The sequence below is a fragment of the Artemia franciscana genome, chromosome 3 (genome assembly GCF_032884065.1).
Source record: "Artemia franciscana chromosome 3, ASM3288406v1, whole genome shotgun sequence".
NCBI lineage: Eukaryota > Metazoa > Arthropoda > Branchiopoda > Anostraca > Artemiidae > Artemia > Artemia franciscana.
In genome coordinates this window covers 52,613,115-52,628,346 of record NC_088865.1, presented here as the reverse complement: position 1 = coordinate 52,628,346, position 15,232 = coordinate 52,613,115, and the positions used below count along the sequence as shown (strand labels likewise).

The window sequence follows — 15,232 nt, the reverse complement described above, 5'->3', positions numbered from 1 at the left end:
TAGTTTTTTCGTTCCTATGGAAACTTAAAAGATCTTGAAATAGAATCTTCTCTTTCTGAAACGCAAGATTGGGAAGCAATTTATAACACAATCAACTGTTAATTACTGTCCTTGACTGGGCTGATCTGTGGAAGACATCGGGAAACAGTAGACCTTGTTCTTAAATGCCGGGAAAAGATCCGTGCAAAATGATTTCAATGAATTTTCGGTTGTAAGTTGAAGCCTGGAGAAGTCGTGTATATAGCCAAATGACAGATTTTTATCGCCAAAATATATCTCGTCTGGTGATACTGCTTTAGCTTTTCATTTATAGAGCTGTGTAAGGAGAGAACCGAATATAATTCAATAATATCAAGTTAATTGTAATGTTACTATAATGGTAATGAAATGACTTGTTAATCAAGTAACGTTAATAAATGTAATTTTATACAGGGAGAGAATAAAATGTAATTCTATAATAATAATGCTTAATCCTATCAAAAAAGGAGGTTAAATTTTAAAATAATTCAAGGGAAAATATTTCAATTGTTACTAAAATATATTCTTTGTTATGTGTTAGACTTCACAGTTTCACTTTATACTTCTGCCACGAATTTAATATTTTATTGTATTTGATAGACTGCATATCGTTTCATGCTACATTTGTGTAATTAAAGAGTTTGAAGATACCGCGAAATATTCTCACCCCCCCCTCCTGACCTCTTTCCTCATCTTTTTTTTTATTCTAACGGGGTAGCACAGATAAAAAGCATAGAAGTCTAAAAAGTGTTAACTGGATCGTTAAGGTTATTTTCAAACAGTTCGTGGTAGCGAACTGTAACCAAGGAGCGATCCCGCTCAAAAGTAACCGAAACTCTAAAAAACCGAATTTTTTATACCAACAGATACATCAAAAGAATCACATTTTTATGCTGATTTCAAATATAGAAGTTTCATCAAGTTTACCCATAAGAAGTTATAATTTGCCTGAGAAAATTTTCTTATTTTTGAAAAAAGAGAAAACACCCCCTAAAAGTCATAGAATCTTAATGAAAATCACACCATCAGATTCAGCGTATCAGAGAAACCCTACTGCAGAGGTTTCAAGCTCCTATCTGCAAAATGTGAAATTTTGTATTTTTTGCCAGAAGAAAGATCACGGATGCGTGTTTATTTGTTTATTTTTCTTGGTGATCTTATTGACCTAATGATCCTAGAATATCGCGAGAGGGCTCATTCGAAGTGAAATTAACAGTTCTAGAGCCCTTTTTTAAATGACCAAAAAAATGAAGGATAACTAGGCCCCCTTCAACGCTCATCTTTTCCCTAAAGTCACCCGATCAAAATTTTGAGATGGACGTTTTGTTCAGCATGGTCTAAAAATATAAAAACTACGTCTTTGGCGATGACTTAATCTCCCATAGTCCCCGGGGGAAGGGCTGCAAGTTATGAACTTTGCCCATTGTTTACATATAGTGTTGGTTATTGGGAAGTATACAGACGTTTTTAGGGGGAATTTTTCTCTTAGTGGGGGGACGGGGAGGGGGTTACGTGGGAGGGCAAATGTAGGGCTCTACTGAAGCTGGGCTTTTGAGTGTGTGTAAAAAAAATATTCGTATATTTTATTTTCTTGTATATTTCATGCATATTTGCTTGCATTTTGTCTTTTTCTATATTTTCTGAAGATGTGTCTTTTATGCCTAGATTTACAAGCAGTGACCTGAAGAAACTAAGGAGCTAAAGACTTCCCCTGTGAAGGACTTTGTGCTAAGAGAAAATTTTGTGTTTGGCTAGCTCTAATGTTTTACTCTGATTTTGAACAAAAAAAAAATACTTATTGCAAATTTGCCGCTTCAAAGTATGTATTTTTGTGTGACTTCCATGATGTTAAGTATTTTCTCAAAAACCGCTCTGCCTTTCTATGACGAACAAATAAAAGCTGAAATAGGGATAATTCCTTTTATTAGACAGTTACATAGACACAAAAAGTTCTGGATATTTCGATCACATATACAGTGACCATCGTCGACAGATCAACTAAATTTTGCAATTGTAACAATTTGTACCTGTGTCACTGTGTGTAGTTGTATTTTTTTTTTTTTTTTTTATCAGAATTGTGTTTTATTTACAATAAATCAAATTTATTCAATAGGGATGAAACAACCTTTAAGTCAATGCTGCAAGCTTAAATGTTTATTGGCAAATTTTTTTTTCTATTTATTCATTCTAAAGTGAATATGTTTTTCTTATTAAATTTTCTTGTCGTAGGTAACATGGTCACAGGTAACATTAAATTTTCTTGTCATAGGTAACATGGTCACAGGTAACATTAAATTTTCTTGTCATAGGTAACATGGTCACAGGTAACATTAAATTTTCTTGTCATAGGTAACATGGTCACAGGTAACATTAAATTTTCTTGTCATAGGTAACATGGTCACAGGTAACATTAAATTTTCTTGTCATAGGTAACATGGTAACAGGTAACATTAAATTTTCTTGTCATAGGTAACATGCAATGGCAAGGCTGCTGACAGAATTTATGCGGACGGAATTCATATTCTGGTAAATATGAATGGATACACAAAAGGGGCCAGAAACGAAATTTTCGCTTTGAAACCAGCTCCTATTCAAGTCATGTGGTTGGGTTATCCCGGTAAGGCATCATTTCTTAAGTATTCCCTTTAGTTGTTTAACAAAGGATACATGCTTACTTGTTCGAAAATTAATTGGCTAATCCATGGATTGAGTTTCTAATCCATTTTCTATAATTATATTGGTATATTTATATTTGACTATATTTATATTATGACATAGTTAAAAGTATGAAAAGCGGAATAGAAAAACACAAGCGTACTAAAGGCGTTGTAAATGAAAATTATTCACTCTTTAAAATATTTAGGAGAAAGTATAATTTTATGAAGTTTCTGGAAATCAAAAGGATATTATCTGCATGACCAAGATGAGAAATACTTAATGACTTTAAAATGCAAGTATATGGGATAGAAAAAAGTACAGAGGATATACATAGATTGAAGATAGAGGAGAAAGGGCCCCGTCTTGATGGACCCACACTGCACTGGAACTATACTTTGTTTAACTAAAAAATAGAATTTGATGTTTTCCAAAAGAAAAATTTAAAACAATACAATTTTGATACCCCTCTAGATTAGGGGCTCCCCAGAATGAAACTTAATATAAGAAACTAACCTTCGGAATCATAAAATTTCCAAATTTTTGGGCGCTCTCCATCTTAATAATCGAATAAATTGTTTATTTTTAGTATTATTGGCCACCTTTCAAAAGAATTTTCCTATGTATGACTTTTACTGGCTATAGACATAATTTATTTATTTTTAGTATTATTAGCCATCTTTCCAAAGAAGATTCCTTTGTATGACTTGTACTGGCTATTGGCATAATTTATTTATTTTTAGTATTATTGGCCACCTTTCTAAAGAAGATTCCGGTGTATGACTTCTACTGGCTATAGACATAATTTATTTATTTTTAGTATTATTGGCCACTTTTCCAAAGAAGATTCCTGTGTATGACTTGTACTGGCAATAGACATAATTTATTTATTTTTAGTATTATCGGCCAACTTTCCAAAGAAGATTCCTGTGTATGACTTGTACTGGCTATAGACATAATTTATTTATTTTTAATATTATCGGCCAACTTTCCAAAGAAGATTCCTATGTATCACTTGTACTGGCAATAGACATAATTTATTTATTTTTAGTATTATCGGCCAACTTTCCAAAGAAGATTCCTGTGTATGACTTGTACTGGCTATAGACATAATTTATTTATTTTTAATATTATCGGCCAACTTTCCAAAGAAGATTCCTATGTATCACTTGTACTGGCAATAGACATAATTTATTTATTTTTAGTATTATCGGCCAACTTTCCAAAGAAGATTCCTGTGTATGACTTGTACTGGCTATAGACATAATTTATTTATTTTTAGTATTATCGGCCAACTTTCCAAAGAAGATTCCTGTGTATGACTTGTACTGGCAATAGACATAATTTATTTATTTTTAGTATTATCGGCCAACTTTCCAAAGAAGATTCCTGTGTATGACTTGTACTGGCTATAGACATAATTTATTTATTTTTGTACTATTGGTCACCTTTCCAAAGAAGATTCCTGTGTAGGACTTGTACTGACTATAGACATAATAAATTATAATTGTTCAGAGACAGTGTCAGGGTAGCGAACATGGTTCACCCTTATTTGCGTAACCCCTTCATGTTACTATTTTAGCAGCCTGTATTAAATTTGAACCATCTGTCTCAGTTCAAGGATTCAAGAATAAAAACTGCCAAAGCACTGGTACTGTAACTAAAAATGCTCCTGCAGATTATTTTTTACGTGTTTAGTAGGCACTTTGGTCAAACGTAAAGATTTTATTCTTTAAAGATTTTAATGATTTTCCTTATTCAAAGTACCAAGGACAATAAAATACAGTGTTTTTGTTGAAAGTGGTTCAGTGGAAACTAGCATAACCATATTTACCTTGAGATATTAGGAAAAATGGGGCATTTAATTTTAATACCCAGATACAGTTATAAAGTCGGTGTTTACGCCACGTTGGGTGCACATATAGTTATGCAGTCGGGTGCCAAGTTTACAAGTTGGTGTTAACGCCAAGTTGGGTGCAGATACAGTTATGCAGTCGGGCGCTAAGCTTACAAGTTGGTGTTTACGCCAAGTTGGGTGCAATTAGGTGCAGATACAGTTATGCAATTGGGCTTCAAGTTTAAAAAATTGGAAATCTGTGCAAAATTTAAGCAAAAAAAAAGTTAAAAACAAGCGACACCGAACGGCTTTATAACGGTGTAGCTTTCTTAAAGGTGAAGATGTCGTTGGAATTCAACAGACTCTTAATGTTGGAATTTTTATGGACCATCAACTTTATCAAATAATTAGTTAATTAGTTTTGCTCATTTATTTTCGCGGTTCAACGTGGCAACACTGACTGAAAACTGTACTGCCCTAAAAAACTTCCTAATTTTGAATCTACCAAAAAAAGAAGATAGATGCAAAGGGTAAAAAATTCATTTGAATGTCGGTGGTTCTTCAAACATCTGAGCATATTTTAAGGACGTCATATGGAAACGTCAATTACATAGATACTATAATTTTCATTAGTTTTAGGAAACTTGTGTCATTTATACATCATCTTTACTGCTTCTGAATGAACGAGAAGTGGACAGAGCTTGAATTAAAAAAAACAAAAAAACAAGTCCTTGCTTAGATATTTAACGATATTAAACGATATTACGTTTCTATTAACAGATCAAGCTTGTTAGTATAACTGAAATCTAATGAATGAAATTTAATGGGGTTAATTCCATTCTTTTATCAGCATCATAAGTCATATCTTTATAAATTAGGTGCAATATTTGTATGGGGAAAGAAGACTTCATAAGAGATTTTTAAAAATGGTTTGAGGTACGTCTACAAGTAGTTCTGTCCACCTTAAAGTTGCGTCAATGGATATGTGTCCTCCTAGGTTTGAAAAATACCTTTTCGGGTATATTTATTGAAAGATGCCTGTTTTAACTTTTTGATTGAAAAAATGACAAGTTCTCCCCCCACCCAACTTTTTTAAAAATACGTAATGCCCCAACTAATTTTTCATGAATTGACGCTACTGTTGTCAAACATTGCAAATAAAAGTTATCCCTCTCCACAAGGGCGTATCCAGGGAGGCGTTGGACTTATCCATATAACGACAGTATTTTTGTCAGGCATGTATGCAAAATCTTATCATAATGCTTTTTTGTGGTTTGATATTGACGTTGTGACTCGATATTTCTGATCGACCATTAGTTCCATGAAAAAAATAAACATGAAATTACGGGAATTGATGATATTAATCATATATAGGAGTTCATTTTAATTTGTTGGAGTTTATTTGACTTGTCGATTGGGTATTTGATTTCATATTGCACGATGCCAGCTCCCAAAAATGGTTGGATCCCCCCCCCCCCAAAAAAAAAATGCTTGGATGCATTCATTGACTGTTTGGAAACGATGCCATCTCCTAGTAAAATTATTGTCTTTCTTATTGATGTTCTATTTGCTTTTTTAACATTGTTCTTGCTACGGGAATGCCAAATGTTCAAAAGGAAATTGATATTGTTATTAATTTCAACTTACTCCATGAGTAGGCTAATTACTGGAATAATTACAATAATTAATGAAATTAATTACTGGTTTGATTATTACCTGGGAATAATCTCAACAATCCCAAAAGGGGATTGTCGAAAGATATATGAAAATGACAAAGTTACATATATTGGTTATATGTGCCATAAATGCACGCATTTAGATTTGCGGGAGCTTATTTGACCTTTTGAATGGGTATTTGATGTTGTATTGCCCGATACAAGCTCCCAAAACTGGCTTTTGAGTTTAGATTCATTCAAGAACTGTTTGGATTTGAACCCATTTCCTGATTTTTTTTTTTTTTTTTTTTTTTTTTTATTTAGTATTAAAAGATAGGCTCTTGCTTACTTCACAACACACAATCTTCAGCCCAAAATCCCATTTTATTGTAACGGCGTGTCTTAATGGGCGAATAACGGTAATAAGGACCCCTCATTTTTGAACCATTATATGGATAGGGTGAGTAGCGTAAACAATGCTAAAGTAAACATCGTTCCCTCTGTTTGATTCATCTTAGTGCTTTAGTCACTACGTGTAATTTATAGAATATAAACCGGGGCTAATGTTGAAAAACATCAACGCCATCTAGTGTTTGGTGTCTCCTTGTATTTTTCGGTGAATTGATAAGAAAAATTATTTTAATTGGTGTAATTGGTAAAATTAGTGTATTAATAACTGTGCTTTAAATTCTGATAGAAAAGCAATTACGAAGCTTGAAATATGCCAAAAGGCGCCAAACGCAAGATGGCATTGGTATTTTTGTTGACGCTAGTGCCAGTTTCCACTCTTGTAAGTTACCCATATTCTTTGAGATTGCATATAAGCTTCCTAAGGGATAGAATCTTTATGACCCATATTATACACTTTAAAGTCTGGGGTTAGTTCCATTCTTCTATCAGCATCATAAGTAATCTGGTATGAACTTGATGTCTAGAATTCTGAAAAAACCACAACTGTTGAATGGAAAGTTCAAACATCAACTTTTGATCTCGAAGCTGGCTTTTCATGTTTATCGACACTACCTATTTCTTTCTAACATTCCCAGGAAATGTAACTTCTGTTCTTAGATAGACTCAGCCTACTTAGGGATGATAATCAATTTTTACTTTGGATGCAAATTCAATTGTAGATTCCTTTAAAGTCCTGGAAGGATCGATGCTCCTACATTTAAGTGCTAATTGATTCGGTATTTAGGAACGTGCATTTAATAGCTCTCAAACTTCTCCTTCATGAAATATCCAAGGGCGACTGGTTAAAAGACATGTATAAGTTCAAAACCAGTTTCAGTTTTTTTTTCTTTATTGGAGTTTCCTATGTTATGTAAAGCTGAAAAATAAAATTGTAAATTTCTTGCAAATCCTGAAGGGATCAATATTCCTTTATTTAATTGGTAATTAATTTGGCATTTTAGAAATGTGGTTTTAGTAGCTATTAAGCATCGTTTTCATCAGATGTTGTATCCAAAGATGACTGTAGGTAGGACGTATAGAAATTCAAAACAACTTCCACCGTTTTACGCTTATTTTCCTGAATATGTAAATTTGATAAAATAGAATTGCATATTTTTTTCAAATTCTTGAAGAATCAATGTTCCTGTATTTAAGTGGTGGCTAATTCTGTATTATAAGGATATAGATTTGGCAGCTATGGTTTTCACTGGATTTTGTTCCATGGATGACTTTTAATGTCACTAATCACCGGTGAATGTCCATAATTCCTTTTTCTCTGCTTGGATTCAAATAGCTTCGTGAGTCAGCTTTTCCAGTCCTATTCAAGCTATGAGGGTAAAAGTTAAATTTAGGTTAGTTAGTGGAGATGGGAGGATTCCTCTGCACCAATACAAGACTTTTGTTTACTTCTAATTTTTTTTTACCTTTACTCTTTAAAAAATTTAATTAAAATATGTTTCAAAACTCTGAATATATTGATTTACGTTGTCAAATGTAAGAAGAGTAGCCCTTATAAACTGTTCAAGGGGATAGTGCATTCTACGCGCTGTGCAATTTAGTCGGGAGTACTACTGTGTATTCTATGGAATCGTAAATAAGTTGATAGCATTGTACCTTAATTCTGAATTGTCTTGATTTGCCGAATTTCAGTAAGGCGTTCATAGTTGCTGACCATTTTTCTCATAAAATCCAAGGTTGTCATGCTAGGTACATAGTCGAGTACCATGTAATCAGATTTGGTAAGGGAAACGGGTGTAATATTATCACTGTTATATTAATACCACTAATACTCATCAACGTATTTATCTGCTTTGGATCAACGGAGTTGCGCAAACGGCTTTATACTCTTTAAGTTTTGCTCCTTACTGTCTTCTTAGGAAATTATCCTTCTCTTTAAATTTTTTCTTATTACCCCTTTCCCACCCAACTTGGGACGTCCTGGGTTTTGATTGTCCTCAGCTGAATTGCCAAAATGTACACTTTTTTAGTAGCCTATCATCATTAGAACGTGACAAAAGCCTTAATTTTTTTGCGCTGTTGACGTGGACAGTTGAGTCAAATAACATTTATGTTGTAGCTTATTGTTTGACATGTAGCCGCTTCGACAAGTCTCTTGAAATATTCGTAGGCAATTTCTCTGGAAATTATTCAATTCATTTAAAGATGTATTTACACAATTTCTTAGGATTTCTACGCATACTTTGCATTTGTGATCGCCAAATAGTTGAAAAAATTGCTGTTTTTCTGTCTCTTTCTTTCCCTCTTAAGTTACTTGACTGGTTTCAATATACAAGATATGCACGTACCGACCTTTACTTTTACTTTGTAACCTTACACTTTGTAACAAAGAAATACTATTATGGAACCAATTTGGTTCCATAATAAAATTCCCGCCTGAAACTAACTTTACAAAATTGTCAAATCATGATATTCCTCTCCAAATTTTGTATTACATCTTCACATTTGAGTATTGTATTAACAGATTGCTTTCCCTTTTAAGGTCTACTAATTTGGAACAAAGTTTATTTTTGGCAATTGCCACTGTACATATTTTACATGTAATTTCATCAACGCCTACAAATAATCGAAAAGAAAAACATTGATAATCATTCAGCAATAGCTTCCCGAAGCACATCGCTCTCATTTTCTCTAACTTCTTGGTACGGTCACGTTTCAAAATCTACTTAAAAGTTGCCATTATAATGGTTTCTCAGACAGAAGTATCTTCATCCTAAAGAATTTTTAAGAAAAAGAAAACGCGCTCTCTAGAATTGATTCGAAATTAAGATTTTTGCTCAATAGATATAAACAAAATTCTTGAAGCACATCTCGCTTGAGACTTGAAGGAGAAAGCATGATCAGTGGACAGATTAACACGTATCTACTCTAATTTCATGTCAGGAATCACTGTCTTTAGGAAATTAGAAACGGAAGATCTTTTCAGATTTCTAAAGCCAGTCAAAAAAGTGTCAAAATGTAGCATACTACATAAAACTTTATTCCAATAATCAGACTAACCATTCCAGAGTAGCACCTAGCAGCAATCCACATTTTATTGGAATTCGTTTTTATTTTGTGAAGGAGTGATTGCCTCTCCTAATTTGTTTGGAAATATTTTTCCTCTTCCACAATAATTTTTAGCTAAAATTATTTTTGATAAGATCAAAAACAAATTAACAATATGACAAGACAAGTTCTTTTATTGACAAACAGAATAATAAGTAACTTTCTAAACTGGACGACGGGGAGCAGGGCTCGGTGTGTCGGCCACAACCGGAGGTAAGAAAATGCCGAAATAACAAAGAGAAAAAAAACATACAAGGTAGGAGATAAAAGAGGAGGTTACCCCACCGCGAGAACACCTCAACAAAATTCATACTAATATCTATTATACATCAATTTTAACATCCAGACAAAGAACTATTTTTGAAATATGTTTTTTCAAAGAAAATTGGCTCTTAAAACTTGGGGACATTTCTACTAAATTAAGTTTATTACAATATGAGTTGTAATAAGTTTATTACAATGTTACAATCTGATTTAATTAGACGAAGGCGATACTTCTGGGAGGGGACGTGGTGCGCCGAAGAAACGGGAGTCTCAATTATACCCAAATAATGGAAATAATTTGTTGAAGATTGGATATCATATACCACATTGCTGTATGCAAGTCTTTCAGTTGTTTGAGATTAAATATATTGAGAAACATTTATAAAGTTTGAGTCTACGACAGATTTTTAAGCCTCACGGGGTGATGAACAAAAGCACCTAGGATTTCAATTGCCTTATTTTGAATTATCTGAAGAGGTTGCAGATGGACCATAAATGTGTTGAGATAAATTATTGGGCAATAATTAAGATATGACTCCATTAGAGAATGGTATAAAATTTTAAGGATGGAAAAAGAAAACACATGTTTCAATCTATGATGAAAACCTAAGTTATGGGCAAGTTTCAGTCTCAAATAATCAGAATGCTTACGGAAAGATAAAAGCTCATTGAGAATAATTCTAAGGTTATAAAATGAATTTACTCTTTTTATCCTATTTTGATTTACAATTAACTCATCTATGGTATTTTTATTTTCCGCCCGCTGTGCCCGCCCAAAAATCATGAACTCAGATTTAAAAAACTTCGGAGCTAGGTTGTTATGAAATTTATTTATTCAGTCGGTACATATCATTAAATTTATAAGTCACCGTTTGTGTGGTTGATGCGTACTGATATCGTCTATCAATCGGTCATGTTACATTGGATTTGATGTGCATTTATTGGGAATTCCAATTTATATATAGCGTTACAAAAATGCATAAGGAGAGAAATGAATATGCTCATGTTGTTACAGGTACAAGTGGAGCGTCTTTCATGGATTACATAATAACAGACAAAGTAACTTCACCCTTACATCTAGCTCATCAATACTCTGAAAAATTGGCTTATATGCCCAAGACCTTTTTTATTGGTGATCACAAGCAAATGTTTCCTCATATGAAAGAGCGTGTTGTCATTCAAGATCGGGTAAGTTTTTTCCTGGTAATTCTTTCAGTCACCTAGTACAGTTCACTGGACCTGTTCCAGTGCCAATTAAGACAAGGGGAGTTTCCTGTCAATCATTTTAATCGCCGGGCTTAAACGCTATACTCGGTTCAACGTCACTTAAGATCGGTTAAGCTTGCCTTAATCCTTAAGGGTCATTTGGTTTCACTCGCCTGACCTATATTTGAGATTGGCTTTTTCCGTTAATCCTTTCAGTAGCTGGGTTCGCTGCACTGGACTCGGTCCGATTTTGGACATGGTAAGGTAAATTTTTTCCCAGTAGTTCTCACGGTCACCAAGTTTTCACCACTGGACGGCAAACTTTTTTTCTTCCTAGATACTTTTCACTTTGTTAAATAAGCCACCCATGTTGTCTCTTTTTATTCTCTATCCATTCTCTTTTTATATTCATCGTAGCTAAGGATGGAGGCTGTCACATTTATTAAATATTTTGAATACAAAAATAAGCTGTACATAGATTACTTGCCTGAGTCAATTGGTGAAGATTAGGAATGTCTGACCTCGTTTAACCATTTATTTTAAATTGGTTTTATTTTTTATAATGTGTTTTGTTAAATATAAAAGTACCCAGAAGAAGTAATGTCTTGTAAAATGACCCTATAAACGCCCTTGTATGATGTTCCAGTTTTAAAAAGAGGCCATCAGTTCTACCCATGCAAAAAATTGATTTTCCTTGTTTCTCAAGCCAGGGGACTGTTCATGTATTGGGTTTTGACCAAGGTGATTCCAATGGTATGCTTTTTGTTTCGATCTGACGCGTTTTTTAGGAGGCTCAGGCCTTTATTCGAAATTCTCTTAAATTTGTTTTCAAAATAACATTTTTAGTTAATAGTTGCCATTCCTGAATCAGCTAGAAATGGCACTCTTTTTCTCACTTAATCTTTTTTAAAGGTGTTATTTTAATTTTTTACTAGGTTGCAGCTACAGCTACAACCATGATTTTAGGTGTTAGATTCGTTTGAAAAAGTAATCATCCCAACCCTTATTGTCTTAGTATATTTTAGAACTTATCATCTGATAAGTTCTAAAATTAAAACAAAAAACTCGGGAGTTTATTGTTTAGATTCCCCTTTCTCCTACTGTTTGAGACTACTTAATTAAGAAACAGGTGATACATGGTTAGGCTATATATGTTTATAGCCTATAATATACCCTAATATATGTTATATATACCCTAATATATGTTTTATATATGTTTATAGGCTATATTATGTTTATATGTTTATATATTAGGCTGGTTAGGGTATATATGGCATTTTGAAATTTAAAGGGACAATCGACAGAATTAGGAGGGAGGTGTTGGCAAGGCCGTACCCAGGGGTGGGGTTGGGGGGGTATGGGTTTTGACCCACCCCCCTCCCCCGAAATGTTTCTCCTATTCACGTAACAAAAATGAATATAAGAAAATTTTGTGTTTTTTAATCCCCCCCCCCTCTCCGGAAAAATCCATTTGTAAAACACCCCCCGAAGAAAATAATCCTACATGCTGATTTGTTGAGCTATTGATTGAAGCGCATGATGTAACAAAGTATGTGGTAGAAGTAGGAAAGTTCTCATAAATGATTGCTCAAGCCTGTGATGAAAAGGGCACGTTTATCCACCATTATTTTTAATTTACTGAAATGTTTTAAAATAAACAGAACACCTATATTGTTAGTGGAGCTGTTAAACGGAAAATATCACTAGGACCGTGCACTTCCGGCAAAAGCATTAAAATTGGTGGAGATGTAGATTAAAGCACAGGGAATCCAATGGTGATGAAAAGCATGTCAAGTGGACGCTCAAAAGCACCCTTACGAGAACCCAAAGCGCTAAAAAAGCGGAAGTTTACCAGTCTCTCTACAGATGCATCAGAACTTCTGACAATATATTTTAAGATATACGGATTCCAGTTGTGGCTAAATAAAATGCACAGAATTGCTCTGAAGCGTGCAATAGACCCCTAAAAAAGCGCGTAAATTTCAAATTGGAAATATCTATTCCATGGAATACAAAAACTAGCAAAGCAAAAGCTAAGAGCTCATATGGCACTTTTGACGAGGTCGGAAGAGCTCATTTGGTATGAGCTCTAGCATCATACATAGCACATACACCATATTTCAAATTTACATATTAATTTTACTTTTTAAACTAATAATAACCTTACAATAACCGAAGTTTGATTTTTGTGGAATCTACAGTGATGACAGTGGTCAAATATGGCTCTGAAGCATGGGCGCTCCGAATAACAGATGAAAATTTACTAGACGTTTTCCTGAGAAATTGCCTACGGATTTTTCTGGGTACCCGGCTGACTGACCGTATTTTAAACAGTAGGCTGTACGTAAAATGTGGTTCAATCCCGCTTTCTAGGGCTATAATGAAAGAAAGGTTGAGATGCTCCCCCTCCGTGGAATATTCTCTTTAGCCATGAGAAATTTCTCCATGGAAAGATTCTCCTAGGTAACTTAAAACAGCGATATTTGCAGAACTAATTTTGTAAGCCATAGTAACAAAACGGCCAAAGAGGTCGAAACTATTTATATTATTTCACTATAACAATATTCACAAGTTGAGCAATTCTCAAATGACTAAACAAATGGAAGAAAAGATCTTTAAAAGATAATTTATGTTCGTTTTGGGTTTTAATGTTATTCCTTACTTTCAGTTGGGAGAAAAACTGTTTTTTATTATTATTATTTAATAACAACCACAAGCCGGACACATACAATATCTTTGATTTATTATCACATAAATATCATATTTATGAAGCTGCTTAAGGTAAAATTAAATGCTACGATTGGCCAGAAAATGAAACAAATAAATTATTGCTTATATCGGCCATTATTTTACAAAGTTTGAACTTTAGCGTAAAGAGCAAGGTATTAACGAGGGGATAAACCCCCTCACATGCGTAATAGTTCATTAAGATTTTGTTTATTAATATTATGACTTTTAGAGGGTTTTCCCCCTTTTTTCAAAAATAAGGCAAATTTTCTCAGGCTCGAAACTTTTGATGGGTAGGACTAAACTTGATAGAACTTATATAATTTAAAATCAGCGTAAAAATCTGATTCTTTTTATTTATCTCTTGGCATCAAAATTCCGCTTTTTAGAGTTTCGGTTACTATTGAACCGGGTCGCTCCTTACTTCCAGTCCGTTACCACGAACTGTTTGACAGATCTAATGGGAAAGAGTCGGTAAACCAATTGAGGAAGTACCTGTTCATAAAAAGGATCATCCATGGACAGACTTCCGCCAACCCAGGTTGCGTTAAACAAGCAAATTCGGCACACTTACATTCAAGCTCAAGTATGGTTCAGTTCTCATCTTGCCATTATTCCCGAAAAGAACCGCAACGATTACGAATGGAAAAAGACTAGCAATGGGCTTTGGGGTCCTCGATGGTCAACCCCGCCCCAAGCTGCTGTCGCCTGACGTGAGCTTATACGATGCAATTGCAAAAAGCAATGCTCTTGGCGCTTCAACTGCAAGAGGAGCTCACTTGAGTGCACCGAGTTATTTTTTTGTCACGGGTCCTGCCAAGTGTAATGAATTTTTATTTATTATGTATTTTGATGTCACTTTTAAGGCTTAAGCCTAGCTTAGAATCTTGGTTTTTCTGTATGTGATATAATATGTCAGCGAAGTACCATATTGTTTGATAATTATTACTGTATTTTGTATTCCATTTTCCAATAACAATGACAATCAAGACAAGTTAGCTAAAGTAGCAAACGGAAATGGCTTTTTGGTTGTGCATATCTGAAAAAATGCCATGTAGGTCTTGTGTGTTCGAAATCCTTCATTCTCTTCGTGTCATTAAGCGTCGTGGGCACTGTTGGACGCTCTAAATTGCGGTTCGTATTGTATGTTCGATATCATTTCGAATTATCGCTTTTTTAAAGAAATATCTCGAAATTTTGTGCGCTTTTGAGCGCGCAAATTTGTGCTTTGACGCGCATACTCGCTGCTGCTACTTGTAATCTTTAGATCTCTAGTACTCTAGACTATGTTTTTGCCTGTTTTGGTATTGCATGGGATAGGTGCTCTTATTTTGTACTTTACGTTTTTTTTACT

General features: G+C 34.0%; 1 protein-coding gene across 4 annotated transcripts in view; it reads left to right on the top strand.

Moving 5' to 3' along the window:
- The window catches only part of LOC136025400 (UDP-N-acetylglucosamine--peptide N-acetylglucosaminyltransferase 110 kDa subunit-like), a 139,931-nt gene that overhangs the window by 110,182 nt on the left and 14,517 nt on the right, over window positions 1-15,232 (top strand). For all 4 annotated transcript variants that reach the window (XM_065701401.1, XM_065701400.1, XM_065701403.1 and 1 more), the window contains 2 exons: window positions 2,488-2,635; window positions 10,961-11,133. In XM_065701401.1, coding sequence (XP_065557473.1) covers window positions 2,488-2,635; window positions 10,961-11,133 — 321 coding nt within the window. The remainder of the gene's footprint in view (window positions 1-2,487; window positions 2,636-10,960; window positions 11,134-15,232) is intronic.